At 33.8% G+C, this 20,835-nt stretch overlaps 1 protein-coding gene across 5 annotated transcripts; it reads right to left on the minus strand.

The window, feature by feature from the left end:
- Positions 1–105: 105 nt before the first annotated feature.
- LOC110668732 (mediator of RNA polymerase II transcription subunit 33A) lies at positions 106–15,292 on the minus strand. Of its 5 annotated transcripts, none has more exons than XM_021830077.2 (12): positions 14,760–15,292; positions 14,555–14,665; positions 13,905–14,258; positions 12,619–12,935; positions 12,367–12,458; positions 11,904–12,273; positions 10,641–10,854; positions 10,435–10,549; positions 3,964–4,125; positions 2,742–3,411; positions 2,301–2,507; positions 106–1,626 (listed from the first exon to the last, which is right to left on the minus strand). In XM_021830077.2, exons 1-12 carry the CDS (start codon positions 15,038–15,040, stop codon positions 533–535), a joined length of 3,987 nt encoding a protein of 1,328 aa, XP_021685769.2. In that variant the 5' UTR covers positions 15,041–15,292; the 3' UTR covers positions 106–532. The 5 variants fall into 5 exon arrangements, with proteins under 5 accessions (XP_021685769.2, XP_021685768.2, XP_021685771.2 ...); XM_021830076.2 differs by having other exon boundaries at positions 106–1,632; XM_021830079.2 differs by lacking the exon at positions 14,760–15,292 and adding an exon at positions 14,329–14,398 and having other exon boundaries at positions 106–1,632; positions 13,905–14,227.
- Positions 15,293–20,835: the final 5,543 nt, after the last annotated feature.

A 20,835-nucleotide genomic window follows, 5' to 3' on the forward strand; every position in this document is an offset into this window, starting at 1 on the left:
ATATGTAATTATCTTTACAAAAGTTGACGAAACTGTAGAGTAAGTTATGTGCAGAATAGGCACTAAAACAGATGCAAATAAGTAGAAGAAAAGAGAACAAAGATGTAACAGATTAAAAAGAAAACTGGAATTGGAAAACATAAAGATGCTTTCTACAGTTTTTTTCATCAAATCATCAAACATTTGTTGTTTCCTAACATATATACTCTATGTAACGAACAGTGTGCCGCTCTTCTGATGAAAATGAAGAAGAAGAACAACAATGACTAAGCCTTAATAAAAAAGAAGTTAAAATTCTAATATTTCCCAATGATCTGAGCCAATTACCCAGAAAAGTTTTGTCCCCTTGCCACTAGCAAAACTCAGAAACTCGCTCTCTATTCCAGAGTCCAGACATAGTTGAGCTGCTTCCAACAAACAAAGGCAGAGCAGAACTTTTGTTATCATGCTCTAATTGGATCACGACAATTTCATTCAAAAGAATTCAGGGTGGAGAATGGATACTACATTTTATGATTCAGAACTCAATTAACTACATTGAGTCATTGACCAGTTCAACTACTGAACCAATGGCTGCAACCCCCCCTCTTTCAAGCAGAGAGAGAGCCAACTCACATTCATGCCATCCTCTCAATCCACTGGCTAATTTCTTCAGGGTTTCCAGCCTCACTTCTTGAATCCAGGCTGGGGTAAAACTCACCAGTAAATGTACTAAACAAGAGACATAAGCTTTCCAAGTGGCTGGGTGACAGCCAAGTGATATGTTTCCTTCCAATACCCCTGCCAAAAAGTCCATGTGGGTCCCAACTATATGGGCCCTTCTAGACAATGCCCACGCTGGAGATCTGACCCCAGCGGCCCATGCATATGACCCTGTCAAAATCAACATGTATGCCATCGCATATCCTTCCACTATACGGGAAACAACACTCACCCCACCATGTTTCTCTTCCCTGGACGAGAGCAACCAGGTTGGGATAGTCTCCACGTAAAGCTCTTGCACAAGATTCATCCCCCCTGACACGCAAACAAGACTTGCACCCAGAATGGCTGCCTCCCTTGCCTTTGTAGCAGCAAGGGATAAAGAAGCTTGACTAGACTTCAGGCAAGAGGAGTTTGTGCTTGGCCATCTTGCAGCTGATTCCCTAGCATGTTCTCCTACAAGACTTGTAATCACGCCATTCACATACTGAATATCCTGTATTGTATGACAAGAGCGAAGGTAAAGAAACCCTGGTGCCAAGGATCCAATACCACTAGAAACCCCTATAGTGCTACCCAGTAGGCCACACACACTACTCTGATAGGTTAGCAAAGATGTTGAAGCATTAGCTGATCCTAAAAATGATGAGAAGCAACTTTGTAGGAGCTGAGCAACTGCTTCTTTATTTTGCCTGAATACTGAGCGAGCACATGATAAAACTATGTAATCATGCCAGCGACGGACCTTTTGGGCCCACAGAGAACCAATGATAGGAACGCTGGGCCAAGGGCAACCTGATGCACAATTCTCCAAAGCTGGCCCAACTACAGAATGAATGTGGTCAAGGCCCTTGTTGAGTTTGAAAGTAATGGTTAAACTGACCAGAGCTGCCATTGGCAATGGAAGCATGACAGGTGAAAGCCCTGCAGCTACAAAAAGTTAGTAGCAAAGAAAATAAGTAATCTTAATCATTAGCAACAGATCTATATGTGTTATCAGTTAATTTATAATATGCATCCAATTATTAGAAACGGTTTAGCCAAATGGCACCAAAATCAAAAGGATTCCACAATGGCAAGGAGAAAACCAAAAAAGACACTAAATACAAACTAGCAGGTAGCAACAAGTTTTCACCAAGGAAAGGCCCCAACAAAACAAGGCTCACTCCAAAAGGAGCCATATCCCAAGCAGTTGTCCTGAACACCATTAATAGTCAAAATAAAAAGGGAATAGTCTAATTGATCTCTAGCTATAGAGACCATTGTTTAATGCAGTAGTAAAAGTTTAAGGCTTGCAACTGGAAGGAGCTGCAGATCAAATCTCAAGAGCATAACCACTTCAAGCAAAAACATCAAAGATAGAATTCTCCCATCTAAAGAATCTTCTTCAGACCATAACCGAGCAGTGACCTTACCATTTATAACCCAGAAATGCACAAACTAAGGTGCACATTTCATTGCACAATACTTTGTTGTTGCTCATGTGAAATTTGATTTATATATTTACCCATATATAAGCGGTCAAGTCAAAATGAAATTAGAATAGATTATTGTTATAGTAGGACAACATAAAATTTAAAGTATCCAGTGAACCCTACCAGAGGAACAGCTTGGAAATTTAACTCCTGCAACAGAAAGTATTTCTTTCATTTCAGACTCGACATATGAAAGGACAGCTGCTGGACTAGGCCAATCTGTTCCATTCATTGGAACTGGTTTCCATGTACCCCGAGTAACTTCTGCAGTAAAGTAACTGATGATAGCTCCAATAGATGCAGGAAGAAAGTCAATGAGGTCCCTCAGGCCTGCAAGCATCCAAGAACTTTTTAGGTGCTGTGTTCATATCCTGATTAATTGAAAAAACACATCATACAGAGACTTCAATTTTACTTCCAATAAACATGTCCAGTTTTCTGCTAATGACAAAAAGGAAATTTCAATCCAAAGCAATGCATTAATCAACAGTCAACACAATCAAAAAGAAGAAAAGAAAATCTAAAAATTTATTGAGCAAATAAGAGATGCTAGCCTTTATTAACCTGTTGTCAAGTCCCGAGATGAAAGCCTTCCATGAGCACAAGCTGTCAATACTGCCTCAAGCACAAAAGGGATGGCCTCTAACACTTCCCATGCAGGAAGCATGGGTCTCTGGTAAGGATCTTCTCCACTACTTGACGCGGACCCAGATAAACTGTTGCCCGATAATGTTGACGAATTCCCCGAAGAAGACACCGTTTTAGTCATTTTTGAGTAAATCATGTTTAAAATTTTGTTAGCAACCTGATGAACAGGATTTCCAGTAGAGAGTCCAGATACTGTTGAAGCAACACAGGATTTGTTTTGACAACACCAAGCTCGTAATTTGGGATAAAAATCAATATATACATGCTTATCAGATGTTGGTTGAAACTGGACTGAATCATTGTTGATTTCATTTGAAGCAGCAGAATTATATGATGCAATGCGGCTATTGCGCAACAGTAAAAGATACTCCAAGGTAAGCCCACCTCCAAATGCTCCTCCTTCCGACAACCACTGGTCGAGAGGGGGTCTATAGAATTTCCATAGACGAAGAAGAAAGAGAAAAGCATTAGAAAAAACCATGTAAATCGAGGGGTCATCACCTGAGCTTGATTTGTTACTTGATGTAGGAACAAGGGACCCAAATGCCTCACAAAGAGGCATTAAAGAAGCAGCTACTTCAGGAATCTGTATAAATATAAAAAAGATGAATACTTCAGAAAGCAAGGATATTCAAATTTCAATGATTTATTGATGCCTATAAATCAATGGAAATAAGAGATCAGTATGTAAAAATAAATCAGTATGTAAACAACAGCATAATCCAGAGTAGTTGAAGCACCAGCTATCCAAGGGGTCAGCATATATGCTTCAGTTCCTGTTGGAACCATAATAACACAGTATAAACTGTCTATCGGAAACCTACATTGCCCACTAAGCAGCTATATTTTCAAGATATCCATCTCTTGGTAGTTCCAGTACATGGTTAAAAGATTATGTATAAATGTTACAGAGTCACTTGAAGACTTCCACATGGATTCGAAGTCACTTTAGCAGATTGTCTAGCCTGATGACTAGGTAATAATACCTAATATGCAATTCAAAATGATTCCATATCTTTTTTCTTTCTTCCTTAATAAAAATTCTTTTTACATCCAGGAAAAAAATAAAAAGAAAAAGATTCCATATCAGGAAGAGTCTAAAGGTGCATCCAAAAGACAGTCATAGTATTTTACTTACAACACCATGTAAAGAAAGTATATGGACATTGTCAATTGTTGAAGCTCCAAAAAGAATGGCACTCAGCATAGGCACATGATCAACCAAGTGACTTCTTTGTCCACTATGTGTAGAAGGAATAGGAGGAGAAAGAAGCTTCACCACATGGTGCACCACATGTTCCTAACAAAGAAACATACAATGTCAACAACCTATAAGAATATCTACATGTTCCTAACAAAGAAACATACAATGTCAACAATACATAAGAACATCTACAAATATGAAGAAGTGCTAAAACCAACTGTTCCAGGTCCTAAAAAATAAAAACACGTTTCAATCAAGAATTTCCGAATCAACAAACAGATAACAGAAACTCTTCAAACAGATCCCAAAATCATCTTTAGGAAGAAGAAAGCACATTCAGTTACAAATATACCAGTCAGGGGATTATTCTAGGTAGGCTAGGAAAATAGTAGGCTACATTTACTCCAGCTACAATCTAGACCAGGTAGGGCTAACAAGAGAGCTATGCAAGCAACATACAAGTGATTCCAAGCTTTTATTTCACATCCAGGGATTCTCTGTGAGTTCTTTTTATCTTCTTTCCATGGCTCTGAGTACTTTGGATTCTGCTTCATTTCATTTTGGTCTTTGCTGGTATTGTTGAAGTTAATGGAACTTTTTGCTAGGAACTCTGCAGCAGCAGACATTTTAATATTTTGATATTATGTATTTTGTAATCTCCAATCAGAGAGCCAAATCTGGTTTGGTAAAAAATATGTGATGCTCCATGTATTTAGGAAGAAATTTAGGAAAAGTAATGTAATAGTTGATGGTATGGGTTTGAACAGAAAAAAGTATGTAACTCTCCTATAAAAGGAGCTCTGTTTCAGTAATGAATAAGATTTTTCATTTTCCACTCTGATTTTATTTTTGCTACAAATGGTATCAGAGCTTTTTCATGTTCTTGAGGGACTGGTGAGGTGAGAGAGAAATACCAGAAAAAAGAGAGAAGAAAATTAGTGAGAGTAAGAGAGAAAATCCAGAAAATTTCAAGATGTCATCATCTTCATTTCCAGCACCTCCTCCTTTCACAGGAGAGAATTATCAATTGTGGTCTGTAAATATGAAAGCTTATCTCAAAGCTTTTGATCTCTGGGATGCAGAGGAGAAAAGCCAGGACCCTCCTCCATTGCCTAATGATCCATCACTGGCACAGATTAAGAATCATAGAGAAGAAAAAAGTAGAAAGTTCAGAGCTCTTACTTGCATTCACTCTGCTGTGTCAGAAACTATTTTCACAAGAATAATGACTTGTGAAACAGCAAAAGAAGCATGGGATGAGATTAAAGAAGAGTTTGAAGGAACTGAGAAAACAAAGCAAATGAAGCTGCTCACTTTGAAGAGAGAATATGAGAATTTGAAGATGAAGGAGACAGAGTCCATTAAAGATTATACAAGCCGACTGATGGAGGTTGTAAACAAGATGAGGTTGATGGGAGAAGACATTTCAGATGAGAAAGTGGTTGAGAAAGTTTTGATTAGTTTGCTAGAAAAGTTTGAATCTAAAATTTCCTCTCTTGAAGACTCCAGAGATCTCAGTACTATTTCCTTGGCTGAGGTAATTGGAGCTCTTGAAACTCAAGAACAAAGGAGAAATATTAGAAGTGAAGGAAGTGTTGAGGCTGCCTTTCAAGCAAAGATGAGGCTCAAGCCATCTACTTCCAAAGATGGTAAGAAGTTTACTGATGATCAATTAGAAAAAAAACAAACAGCCTGAATTTGAAAGGCAAACAAGGAGGAAAAACAAGCTCCCACCTTGTGGAACTTGTAAGAGAACAAGTCATCATGAGAATGATTGTTGGTATAAGGGAAAGACTCCACCTCCTTTGCAACGCAGATTTTGCAAAAGGACTGGTCACATTGAAAGATATTGCAGACAGAAGCAGCCGGGGCAGCAAGCTCAACTTGGGCAACAGACTCAGCAAATCAATTTTGTTGAAAAAGAAGTTAAGGAGGAGCAATTATTCATGGCTATGATGATGGGTGGATCTGAAAATAAAGCATCCTGGTTTCTTGATAGTGCTTGCACTCGACACATTGACCAGCAATGCAGAATTTTTTAACAACCTGGAGCCTATTAGTGGGTCAGATGATGCAAAAAGGCTATTCTTTGACATTCAAAAATAATCATTGTGTAATTGTGGATCCTAGTAGTAATGAGCTAGCTGATGTGTCTATGGAAAATCGAAGTTTCCCTTTGAATTGGAATTCAATTTTCTTGCATGCTTGTAGGAGTAGTAGAAATATTGATGAATCTTTTTTATGGCATAAGAGACTTGGTCACTATAATTTAACATCAGTCCAATTTGCTCAAAGGAAGGGACTTGTTAGAGATTTGCCTGTTATTGAAGTTCTATCTGATGTATGTGAAAGTTGTCGGTTAGGAAAGCAACATAGATTGCCATTTCCCATTTCTGGTGCTTGGAGAGCCAATGAAAAATTAGAGTTGGTCCATTCAGATGTTTGTGGGCCAATGAGCACTCCTTCACTCAATGACAATAAGTATTTTATCCTTTTCATTGATGATTTCACAAGAATGACTTGGGTCTACTTGCTCAAGCAAAAGTCAGAAGTGTTTTTCTGTTTTCAAAAAACTTAAAGCACATGTTGAAGCTCAAAGTGGCTGCAAATTAAAGAATTTGAGAACAGATAATGGAAAGGAATACACGTCTAGTGATTTCAATAAGTTTTGTGAAGACTTGGGAATTCAACACCAATTAACAGTTAGCTATACTCCACAACAGAATGGGGTGTCAGAAAGGAAGAACAGGTCAGTACTTCAGATGGCCAGGTGCATGATCTTTGAGAAGAAATTGCTAAAGTATTTTTGGGCAAAGGCTGTAAATACTGCTATCCACTTGCAAAATAGACTTCCTACAAGGGGCTGTGCGTGGTATGACTCCTCTAGAAGCTTGGGGTGGATTTAAGCCTTCAGTCAAACACCTGAAAATCTTTTGCTCCATTTGTTATGCTCATATACCAGATGTAAAAAGGGACAAGCTCGATGAAAAGGCTGAAAAGTGTATTTTGATTGGCTATAGTTCTCAATCTAAGGGTTATAGAGTTTTCAACATCAAAACAAGGAAGGTTTTTGTCAGCAGAGATGTAAGGGTAGATGAAGATACTTATTGGGACTGGAATGATTCTCAGGTTCAAAAGAGGTCTGCAAAAACTATTGAAGATAAAAGTTTAAACTCGAATTTAGCACCTAAATCTGGAAGTGATGATGAGTATGCTGTTAGAGGTACTAGACCAATTTCTGAAATTTATCATAGATGCAGCAGAACAATTGTTGAGCCTTCCACGTTTGAAGATGCTTGTGATGTTGAAGAATGGAAGTTAGCAATGAAGGAAGAAATAGCAATGATCGAGAAGAACAAAACCTGAAAGTTAGTTGATAAACCAAAAAACAAGCAAGTCATTGGGGTTAAATGGGTGTACAGGCTAAAATTAAATTCCAATGGTTTAGTCAACAAATATAAAGCAAGACTGGTAGTGAAGGGATACTCTCAGCAGCCACGAGTTGATTTCACTAAGACTTTTGCACCGGTAGCAAGAATGGACACCATTCAAATTTTGATTAGTCTAGCAGCCCAATTGAAGTGAAAAATTTGCCATTTAGATTTTAAATCAGCATTTTTAAATGGCTATCTTGAGGAGGAGATTTATGTTGCTCAACCTGAAGGCTTCATTGTCCAAGGAAGCGAAGATAAAGTATATAAACTGGAGAAAGCACTATATGGTTTAAAACAGGCACCTTGGGCCTGGTACAGCAGGATAGACACCTATTTGTGCTGTAAAAATATCAGGAGTGAGAATGATGCTACTCTATATGTGAAGAGATTCTCCAATGATGATGTTCTTATTGTGTCACTCTATGTAGATGATTTGCTGGTGACAGGAAACAATATGGAAGAGTTGATAAATTTCAAGAATGAAATGCAGAAGCAATTTGAGATGACTGATCTTGGTGATATGAAATATTTTCTAGGACTTGAAGTTCATCAGTCCATGGATGCAATTTTCATTTGTCAACAGAAGTATGCTCAGGAAATATTGAAGAAATTCAAGATGCAAGATAGCAAACCAATTCCAACTCCACTGGTTTTGAATGCCAAGCTTTCTAAGGAAGATGGAGATGAAATGGCAGATGCAAGAAGCTATAGAAGTTTGATTGGATGTCTCTTATATCTAACTGCCACAAGACCAGATTTAATGCATTCAGCTAGTCTTCTTTAGAGATTTATGCAACAGCCATCAAAAACTCATTTTGCAACAGCGAAAAGAGTGTTGAGGTATTTAAAAGGCACAACTCAACTTGGAATCTGGTTTAGATCGATGAAGAATGGAAGCTTGAATGGATTTGTGGATAATGACTGGGCTGGAAGTATTGATGACATGAAGAGCACAACTGGCTATTGTTTTTCACTGGGGTCAGGCATGTTTTCATGGGGTTTCAAGAAAACAAGAGGTTGTAGCTCAGTCTACTGCAGAAGCTGAGAATGTAGCAGCTGCTGCAGCAACAAACCAAGCTATTTGGTTGAGAAAGATTCTTAAAGACCTTGGAATAGAGCAACATGAAGCCACAGAGATCAGATGTAACAACAAATCTACAATTTCCATTGCTGAAAATCCAGTTCATCATGGAAAGACAAAGCATATCAATGTTAAGTTTCATTCAATTAGAGAAGCTGAGAAGAACAAAGAAGTTAAACTTGTTTATTGTAGCTCAGAAGTTCAGATTGCTGATATACTGACCAAAGCTCTTCCCAAGGCAAGATTTCATAAGCTTAGAAGTATGCTTGGAGTATCTAGCAAAAATTCCAAGAAGGAGTGTTGAAGTTAATGGAACTTTTTGCTAGGAACTCTACAGCAACAAACATTTTAATAATTTGATATTATGTAATCTCCAATCAGAGAGCCAAATCTGGTTTGGTAAAAAATATGTGATGCTCCATGTATTTAGGAAGAAATTTAGGAAAAGTAATGTAATAGTTGACGGTATGGGTTTGAACAGGAAAAAGTATGCAACTCTCCTATAAAAGGAGCTCTGTTTCAGTAATGAATAAGATTTTTCATTTTCCACTCTGATTTTATTTTTGCTATAGGTATTTTTTTTGGTTTTATTATTCTTCTTTTTACTCGAATAGAAGAACAAATTTTACCTTTAGGTGTCCCTTTTTTTGGATTCTGCATCCAGTCTAGAGCTTCACCCGGCGAAAAAGGAAAAGAAAACTTGGGGTTACTTGTTAATCTGTCAAATGGTTTTGGTTTAGTGTATATAATGGTTGATTTAATTCTACCTGTAAGATTGCTTGTGGATTTTCTACTCTGGTTTGAGTTCACTTGATCTCTGAGTCTCTGTATTATATTTTTCTTTTTGGCCTCTTATTTACAGTTATGTGATTTTGCTTGTCTACATTAACTTTAAATTTGATTTTAGAATCAACTAGAAATATTTTTTTTCTTACAATTTATTTTACATGATTAATTAATCTTCATTGAATATGATTTTTGGTTTATTTTTCTTTTTGGCACTTGTATATCCTTGTTAGCTCCTCACAGTGGCTTGAGTTTGAGTAATACAGATAATCTTGTTCAACGTTATTCTGTCTTACTGGGGATACATCTCAACTATACAACTCAGCATCTTTCTTGGCCTCTCAAACCTTCTGGAGCTTTTATTTATTTTCTGATTTATTATGCTTCTTAAGTTTTGATTTAAGAGACTTTCTAAAACATACACTATTCTTTTCGCAAATGAACTGATATGCATTTGGTTTCTTTCCCATATGAACTGATATGTATTTGGTTCTATAAAGCATGGCTGGTCAAACTTTAACAGACAAATAAAATAAACAAGGAAAGCAAAACAAAAAGTTACAATACTGATGTGCTTATGCATTTTCCATAAAAATTCTTTGTAGAAGGTACATGCCACTATGCCATCTTTACAGTTCATATTTTTTACTATGCTCATTTCCTTTTGATTGAGATTTCTATTAATTCATTAGTACATCATTTTTAAGTATCTTGGCCCAATGTTCATCTCACCATCTTTACAGCTCATGCTTTCACTACGTTCATTTGAGAGTTATATTGTCATTCAAAATGTACATTAAAAACGGTACCTGACTTGACTTTTCTTTCAAATTGCACTACATTGAAGGAATCAAGGAAACAAGGGTTACTTTACTCATCTGAACAGAAAAACATTATCATTATCAAATTTCCATGAATTTTGTAAGATTCAAAATGCATTACCTCCAGTTGTCAAAGAAATTTTACAAATTATATACATTTAATTTTTCGTTGAATTAGAACTCTCTATCTACACATGATCATGTATCCCATAGAGTTCACATATAAGAAGTTCTGATGACAGCTAAATTGGAATATTTCAGCATCAGTGAAGTGCTATGCTACCTGAATGTTCCATCCACGAGTTAGGGATGCACCACAAAGAACCTTGGCAGCTGCCGACTTCTCCTCTGCTGACCCATTTAATGCAATATGATATAACTTCTCTATCTCTGCTAAACTTTAGCAGAAGCAACGAAAGAAATCAAATTAACACATTAACAATTTTTCTAATCTGAAATTTAAATTGGAAATTTTTTTTCTCATTTTACCATGGAGCAGGAGTTGTAAGAAGTGAATTTACAAGAGAATTATTCAATGGTGCTCCTTCCATAAATGTTAACCACGGAGATTTTTGAACTGGTGGTAAATCTGACACCAGTGAGATAACTGAAGCAGACACATAGCCAGGCCAATAATATGCAGATACATCAATTAAATTTCTTGCAATGCAAGCTTCTACAATGAGGTGCCACATGTTTCCACCTGACAAGCATAAAAAATAGCTAAAATATCATGAAAAGATTCAGAAAGTAAAAAAGATCAATGGTTAGTTGAACCCATGTATTATTTATCATAGTTGTTAAAGGTGCCAGTGCCTCCTCTAGGTAATGGAAAGGCAACATCACAGAGGCACATGCATCGCTGCCAAGGCATGCCTACAGAAATTTCATCACTGTCAAGTTCTATAACCGTTCAAGTCCACCACTAGACTTGCAACTTTGCATATCCGCCAGAAACCAGTATCAATTCTCCAGAATTTCCCCAAAAACACTGTCAGCAGTGCAGGAAAGTCATTGGATTTCTACCTGATCACGAACTCAATAATTGCCTGCTTCCAATACTATTGTTTCCATCATGATACACACCTTAAATCTCACCAAAAAAAAAGGCCAATTTTTTGGAGCATCGCGTCGAGGTAATCTCTCTCTTTCTATCCATCCCCATCCTGCCCTCCCTTGGCCCCTTCTTCAACTTTTTTTTTTTGAAATTTGAACAAACCTCTTTCATCACCTGTTAATCATTTTGATGCATTTCATATTCTCTTTTTTACCCTGTTCATTTTTTGTTTGTGCAAGCAAATATTAGTACTACAGACAGAAGAAGAGTCACAATTATCACAAAGGTTGATAAATGCATTGGGATTAGGAAAAAGCCCTAATATTACATAAATCACAATTTTAGGTGGCTTATTAGTATGTTCGCAGCATGGACCAGTAAATAAAAGCCTCACAGCTATTTAGATATGCATATAATTTGTGCACGTTTTAAAAAAAAAAAAGTTCATGAGGCTGGTTGTTCTTGGTTCTAATATTCTAAATTTTTTATAACTATTAGGTATTCTTTTATGTTATCAAACTTATACTTTGAATTTATTATGAATGCCTAATCCTAATTTTGAATTCCCTTTTTTTTTTCATTTGCAATTAATATATGTTAGGTGCATGCCAACACTTTCTGCCAAGGCTCCAAGATCCCTTTGTGCCTCTTATGAATCACAATACGAAGAGTCAACTACACTATTCCCAAGTTACCTGCATTGACAGAAGGATCAGTACGATTAGCATCGCCTGAACCACTCTTTGTGTTTTTGGAATTAGAAATGAAACTAGCTGCCATTAGAGCTGCATTATTAGCTGCACCCATGACAGATGAAGGAGGGCACAAGAGACCAGAGAAATCTCCAAGGACCTGGAGAGATAAAATAAGTTCATGTTTCCTTGAAGTTTGACCATTCCCTTCCACTTGACGTTCTAACCTATCCATACAACCAGATTTTCCAGCTCCCTGAACAGAAGATGCCTCATCCTCCAAAATTTTAGCAATTGCCAAGGGTACAATAGTCAAAAGGACACAAAGACGAGATTCAAGATGTGGAATAGGACCTTCCACAGGGTCGCGTTCCTGGGAAAAAATCACGGAGCTTAAAATAAGTATTATCTATATGTTTAGAATATATTCTCCAATAAACAAATGTTGAAATGGGATCATCTCAACTCGTTGCACAAGCCGAAGAGCTGAAAGCCAAAGTGCTAGAAAAGTTTCTTGCCAGCTGGCACGGTTAAACACTTGGAGGGTCTTAATTGTTTCTGCAATTATAACATCCAAATTAGGAAATAAAAAAAAAAAAGCCCTTGCAGCTTTCAAACACAATATTTTTATTTAATCAAAATGTAAATAAATAAAGAGAGCATTTATATCTGTGTTTATGCAACTGGCCAGAACAAGATAACTCTTCAAAAGAATTACCTGTAAGTATAGCTACAGATGGTCTAATATGAAGTTGCTTCCCATCCATCGCATTCTCCATGTATATATCAAAGGGAACCCAACAAGAAGATTGCCCAGACTCTGAATTGCAATAAGAAATAGGCTTGCTTGGTTTAATATCAACAAGCATTTGAATGATCTGGTGCCTGTTTAACTGGTATTCAAAATCATAAACTCTCTGAATATTGGCTGACAATCTTTCCAAAAGCTGGTTAGCAGATTCCATATTGGAGGAAACCAATTTATTGGCTTTGTAAAACAACAGCCTCTGCAGGAGGCCATTGAATATTTCAGGCCTACAAAAACATAAAATAAAATAATAATTATAATTATAATAAAATTCCTGAATGAAGATAATTTCTGTAGATACAAGTCTTTATCGCAGGCAAACAACTTAAGAAGTAAGATGATTTTTTGCCCAAATTTAGTTAGACAAAAAGTCAAAAACTACGACTGCAATTGTAGCTAACAAATAAAGATGGGAGAAAAGTATATGTCTTTGTCTTTCCTACCCTACTATTGAATTCTTAACAAAAGCATAAAACAGAAACACAACAGCCACTGCCTTCTCATTCCACTTGCTGCAGCCCAGATGTTGAACCAAATGCCAAATGGTCTTGTCCTATCTATTTAATGTAAAATAAATGTGAAAAAGGACATTTAATTTCAGAAACAAGTTTGGTAGATCTTGGAAATTCATACTGGGTACACGTCAATTATAAGAAAGCAAATATTATGCATCACAGAATACAATAAACAATGGAAAATATTAAAAATGATTAATCACATGCATGATGCATTGTGACCTTATTGGCAATTTGTGTTCTCTTTCATCATGATTTGCGCATAAATGATGCTTATTTGTTCAAACTCTTATAAGTTTGGACAATATAACATTTATGGATTTAGCAAAATATAAACAGTTGATTCACGTGGATATGTATGCATAAATTTATATAAATCCCTAATGTAATACACCTGCCTAGGAAACCAAGCTCAAAGGTATAGGAACAAAATTAAAATTCAAGCCGTTACAAGATACAAGTTGAGAACCCACAAAATTAATTAAAAAATTGATTGTGGAAATTAGTGAAGAGCCGGAAATATGCTCGGAATAAACTATGCGTTTTCAGCACAATCCATGCACATCATAGTATAATCTCTTTTGACTTGAGAATAACAAACTGCAAAACGCAATTCAGGATTTTTTATATTTTTTTAAAGTTCATGCAAAGGCAAATTGAATGGAGAATAATGTACCATACATGTTCAAGTAAACAATGCGGAGTAGAACCATGGCCTTTCTACTTTCTGTTAGTTTTACCAGCACCTCTATGGCAAAAAGAGAATTTGTTTTCCTTAAAAGTTCACGATGCTCATATCTTCCGATATTATAGTTCCCCCAGGCATCAACATCCATATCCTTGTTATCAGCATTTCCTAATGGTCCACTTGGTATATCTGAGGACTTCATCCGCAATCCCCAATCATTGAATGTGCTATCAATTAAGCCAACAACAATACTAAAAAAGAAGAGCACCAGAACATGTCCAAGCTCCTGAACCTGAACTCTATAAGTATGGGAAAGCTGCAGAGCAACATCAACAGATTTTATTATCCTACAAAACCAGCAGAGGATGATTCCCATAGTTAAATTAGCGTGATTAAATAAGAAATAGTACTACATACTTCTTAGCCAGCATTCTAACCAATCAATGTCGTATAAATCAGGCCAATCACGATGAGAACTGAAAATTCACTTAAAATAAAAACAAATTTAACATTATTTTAAAAGAAAAAAAATAAAAATCCAAGAATGTTATTAACCATTTCTTCGTAATAGTAAAATCTCAAGTCAAACCACCTACACCTACAAGTACATAAACAAGGACAAGAATAGGATTAAAACACATACTTCTGTTTGCAAGCTTCTTCGCCAATTGAATCAAGTGAAAATGCATATCGGCTGAGCAATTCAAGGTAGAGTCTATAAGCCTCTGGTTGAGACCGTCGATTAGGAATAACTCTGCAAAAACGACGCGTCATTAAAGGAGGACAGAACTAATGCAACGTCGTCCAAGCAAACAAATATACTGAAATTAGATAGAGAGGAATGGAACCTGGCGGAGAGGAGGGACAGGATATGGATGGGATAGAGGAGGCGAGAGGAGAGAGCTTGTTGGAGGAACTTCCAGAGGGAAGGGTGGTTATTGTTGAAGCAGAGATAAGGGACAAGCACATGCCCCAACTCAGGGCTAGGCAATCTCATCCCCAAGGAAACAAGGCATTTTCCAACCTCCATAGCCCAAAGCAAAGGAGCTTCCTGCCGCTGTTGGCAAGTCTTGATGGTCTCCAAGATTGTTTCCTCCATTCCGCGGTCTCTCATGATCTCCATCGCCATCAAAGCATTTAGTTTCTGGTGGTATTGGATTTGAATTTGAGTGAGCAACGGGATAGATCACTGTAGGAAGGACTGCGCAGAAAGCACAGGAAGTGTACATAGAAATTCACAAATGGTTTGTTTGGATTAGTGTCACGTGATCAGCACCCAACCCCGGGCGGGCGCCGTATCTGCCTTCTCTTGTTTCCCAAATTTCGTTTTCGTTACATTTGGCTCTGTACGCTGGAAAAATCACCTAACCATAGTCCACTGCACGCCACTTTTACGGTCCATCCATGCGATCGCTTTTCAAATTTCAACCACAAAAATAAATTTCTTAGGTTTTAAACCCTAAAATCAGATTAAAAAAAAAAACTCTAAAATCTGATAAATTTGACTTAAAATTTATTTTAAAAAAATTAAACTCATTTATAATTTTTTAATAAATAATATACTTTTGATCAATAAATTAAATCAAACTACATGATTTATTTATAAATTTATAATTAATTTTTTATTATACTGTTCGGTGAATTCAAACTTCTCCTTTGACATATCCATAATTAAAGTTATTTGAAAAATTATTTTATTTAAATTTAATTTTATTTAATAAAATTCATAAATTTAAGAATTCATAGATAAATTTTTCCCTTTCTAAATTTAATGATTTCATTATAAAAAAAAGGTAAAATTTTAAATTTTCTAAAATTACCATTTTTGAATTTCTCATTAATTTTTTCTTTTTTTTAAATAAAAAATTTGTTGTGTTAAATCCTCAAATACTTGCTTAAGTTAAAATTTTCAAATTTTAATAAAAAAATTTCTAAGGAGGCTCATTTTAATCTAAACTCACATATAATTGACAAAGAATTAGAAAAAAAAAAAAAAATATATATATATACACTAATTTATTTCAAAATTTTATTTTAAAATTTTATTGATTCGAATAAAAGTTTTTGCAAATATAAAATTAAACATTGATGTCCATGGTTTTCTGTTTTCAATTAGGGACTAATTTCCGTCAGTTTCTAAATAGATTGTAGGAGGAAATTTCACTTCAGAGTTGAAACCTGGAGCATGAACCTATTCTTTTCTATTTTACTTCTAGATGTTGTTGAACATGTCAAATAATATGTAATTTTTTAGGTTCTTCTAGAACATATTTTTTATATTTTTTTAGTGTTTATAACACTTAAAAATTTTAGACAACAAAAAATATTTTCTATTCAAAAAGAAAATTTTATCATTTTTAAATAAAATAATATATTTTTTTAAGAGATAAAGTTATTTTCTTGATTTTAACAGTTTTATAAAATATGAAAATATTTATACATATATAATATAAATACATATTAACAATGCTCCACTCAAAATCAATTCAAATAATTAGCACTTGATCGAAGAATCCAACTTAACAATTAACAGTGTTTATGCTCAGTCAAAAAGTTAGAGCAAAGAAGAAAAATTATCATTAGAGAGCTAATTAAACCATCACGTGCCTTGGTTTAATTGTCTCAAGCAAGCAAGGTCTATACTACCCAGACCGAGTAAAAGAAGTCTCAGATAACTCAGACTACGCAAAATGATGCTCATGTCAATGAGGCCCAACAGGCACAAGTAAACATAAGAAAACGAGTGGAGATGCTCGCCCGATAGACTAAGCATCAACCGTACCGAGCATTAATAATATTGGTTAATGGTAAAGTCAGATTTTTAAGAGTAAACTTTAGAATATTAGTCATATATTTAAAATTATTATAGATAGTTATAACAGCTACTTAGATTTTAATCTATAAATATGAAAAATAACTATTAATCATGTACACTTTTAAATTGATTACATAACTCTTAATTACTCATTCTCTCTTTCTCTCTTTCTTTCTATCAATATCACTAATTTGAGCACTAGAGTAGTTGACTATTAAGCTACCTTACTATTTTCTTTATTTACGGGTTGATTTGAGCTATGTGACTAAATATTTAGGATTTACGGATATCAATAATTTAATATTATAATTAAATAATAAAAAATATTTTTATAAAAAAACTTTTAAAAATAATTTATTTAAAAAATACTTTTTTACATATAAATTATTTTTTCACTAAATATACGGAAACTTAAATTCATTCATTATTTTATTTATAGAGCATTTAGTTTCAATATATGTATGGTATTAATATTCTTATAAAATAAAGAAAATTTCAATAATAAATGAAGAATTAATATAATTCGGTTGACGGTTTTGAGTCACATCATCGTCGCTGTACCTTTTTTTGACTTATATGACACACTTGGCACTATCTTATTGGCAATCACAAAGAATACAAAAAAGAAGAAAAAAAAATTAAAAAAGCGCCCCGATGGAACCGGAAACGGCCGCTTCTGGAAGCACAGAAAATCTGACCCAAACATGGGAAAGCTTAGCCTGTTACACACTTGCACCACGCGAACCCCAACGCTGCTCCTTCATGATCCTCAACTTCCACGTGGCAGTCCTACGCCCATGACCCTTTCTAAGCATTCTTCCAACACTAGTTTGACTCCAGCGTACAGGCAAAATTTCATCAATAAATAACTATATTATATTTATAATAAAATTTATTTCTTCAATTTAAAATATAATTTAGAATATAAAAATATTTATTTTATCACTAATTTAATTTAATGTTGAAATTATAATATTATTTTCCTAATAAAAATATTTTGATTATTTTTTAAATATTTCAATCAAATAAATATTTTGATAATTTTTTTATTTATTTAAATAATTTAATAAATAAAATAATTCTTAATGAATTGTAGCAATAAGCAATCTATTAATACTTAGAGTCCTCCTCGTTATTGGCAAGGGTTAAACAGATAATCGGATTATCAAACTCTAAACGAATAATATGCTAATTCATCCACTGAGGCTTGAATTAATTTTCTTCTAAGGCTTTGGTCCACTGTGCTTGCTCATTCATCCATGATTGATTGCTGGAATGAACTTTGTTCTTCTCTTTCGCATGTGAAAAAGGAACATGAGTTATCTAGCAATCAACTTTTATCTAGGGTAGGATTGCATTAGTTAATTTAATGGTAAAGATATCACCTGTCAAGAGATCATCAACGCGGCCATGCATCATTATGAAGATTTTCTAATCGCCATTGCACATGGTCCTCGTCTAGTAGGTACTCCATCATCGCCTCCTACTTCATGGCAACCTCCACCCGAGCATTTAATCACCAAGCTAAACTTTGCTGCAGCGGTAGACAAAGACAACAATAGGGTGGCGGTGGACTTTGTAGCTTGCAACCACCTGGGACATATCATTGACTAGAGACGTAAAATGTGTCATCCAATTTAAGGTCCTTTTTTTGTTAAAAAAGTGAGATTAGGGATAATGAAATTATCCCCTAAAACCTCAAGAGAATCATCCCCTAAACTTTAGGGGATAACAAATGTTATCCCTCCCCTTAGCAACTATTCCCAAATCCTCTCCATTTTTAAGGAAGAGAGTTGTCCTCATTTTTCAGAGGATTATCATCCCCTAACATGGTGAGTAGAGTAGTCCTTATATTAAGAAACAATAGTTTTTCTCATATTTGAGGACGATTATCATTGTTTAATATGAGGACTAGAGTTCTCTCCATATTGAAGAATAATAGTCATCCTTATTATATAAGAGACAATTGTCATCCTTAATTTACGAAAATAATTGTTATTCTCTCTTAGAGAGACTATTATAATCTTTATAGTATTGGAAAAGACTACTATCGTCCCTATATATTATATTACAGTGGATAACTAGATTTAATTATTTCTAAATTTAATGTTAATTTAATACATTAGGGATGTTATCCCTGATACTAATCGAGAAAATTATTGTTCTCAAATATTATTTTTATTTGGTATATATTTAGCATTAGAATATACATTCGATTAATTAAATAATTCACAAATAAAAATAAATTAATCATCACACAATCACATTGGCCAATGGAATTAATCACTCATAATTGAATAAAAAGTAATTATAAAATCCACATTTCAATAAACTAAATATTTATTCATGAGTTAATTTCAAGTAATTACAATTGTTAAAAAGAGTATATACAAATTAAATAGTCTTATTTAATAAATTGAATGAGTACAAAAATATTGTCAAAAATAACTTAATTAAAAAATTAATCAAAATACCATAGCGAAATTTAAGGGCTTCAAAGTCATAAACTAAATGAATCAAGCTTCGTTCGTCAAACATGATTCCATAAATCAATTTCTAACAAGAGAAAAATAAGCAATTATATAAGATTTAATTTAATCATTAAAAAAATATAAAACTATGTATGACACGTGGCTAGCTTACTATGGATATTCATAATTAAATAAATCATTGCTATATTTATTAGGCTTCTAATCATAGTTGTGCGTTAATTAATGGGTAATATAATCAAAGAGGAAATAATCAAACTCTTCAAAACATATTAATAATTTTTCTTAAGGAATATGAAAAATTAAAAATATAAATTTACACACTTTAATTGAAAAGTACTTAATAATTAATCATCTCTTATTTAAGTACATCAACTTGTTAAAATAGCCTAACCACATACACGAATTGAAGTGGTTCATCAAGTAAAACAATCTATGCATGCCTTTAAATATTTAGAATCAATTTCAATAACCTTTAATTAAAGCATTCTATGTTGACCTAATATAGTATGTGCAAACACACAATTAGCCAAGTAAACAGCTTCTGACCATTTGATTTAAAACTTGGCCTAATCAATTAACATTGATAACAATTCTATCTAATTTAGTAACTTGAATTTGAAATATATTTGTAAGATATATACAATTAAAATTTCAGAATTAATTTGTTTCAAAATTTTATTGATTCCTAATAAAAGTGTTTGCAAGTATAAAATTAAACATAGATGTCCATGGTTTTCTATTTTTAATTAGGGACCGATTTCCATCACTTTCTAAATTGAATGTGTGGGGAAATTCCACTTCAGAGTTGAAACCTGGAGCATGAACCTATTCTTTTCTATTTTACTTCTAGACGTTGTTGAACATGTCTAATATATAATATGCAATTTTTTAGGCTATGTATGTTTTGAGAAATGTTTTTCATATTTTTTAGCTTTTGGAACACTTAAAAAATTAATCAATTAAAGAATTTTTTTATTTAAAAAAAATTTAGTATTTTTAAGGAAAATGAAATATTTTTTGAAAATATAAAATTATTTTCCTAACTTTAACAGTCTTATTAAAATATGAAAACACTTATACATGTATAATATAAATGCATACTGTTACTACTTCTCCAAAATCTCGGTTAAAAAATTTTATCTAATTTAGTAACCTGAATTTGAAAAATCTATATAAGATATATACAATTATTGTGGAAGCTTTTTCTTAAAGGATTTTTTTTTCCTATTAATTAAAGTTACTATATTTTCTTGTATGGTAATATTTTCTTTATTGTGTTTTCCTATTTAATAAAAGTCATGAGATTTTTTTATTTTTTCTCATTTAATATATGTACCACCCCAAATTTTTAATATAATTATTTTACATATTAATATTTTATTTTATTAAATATTTTGGGAATTTATTTGAAATTTTCTGAATTTTTAAAATCGGATTTATTTTTTAAAAACAATAAATTTTATCAATTTTTAATAATTAATTTAAATATCACGTGGCAAAACTAAAAATATATTTGGACTCTAAAACTTTTTCTGAGATTTTGATAGATTTTTTAGAATTTTCGAGTCTCATTTTGAGTCTTAGGGCAGAGTAAAAAATTTAATTTTGGATATCCTG

Source organism: Hevea brasiliensis, chromosome 3, assembly GCF_030052815.1.
Source record: "Hevea brasiliensis isolate MT/VB/25A 57/8 chromosome 3, ASM3005281v1, whole genome shotgun sequence".
In the NCBI taxonomy this organism is placed as follows: Eukaryota; Viridiplantae; Streptophyta; class Magnoliopsida; order Malpighiales; family Euphorbiaceae; genus Hevea; species Hevea brasiliensis.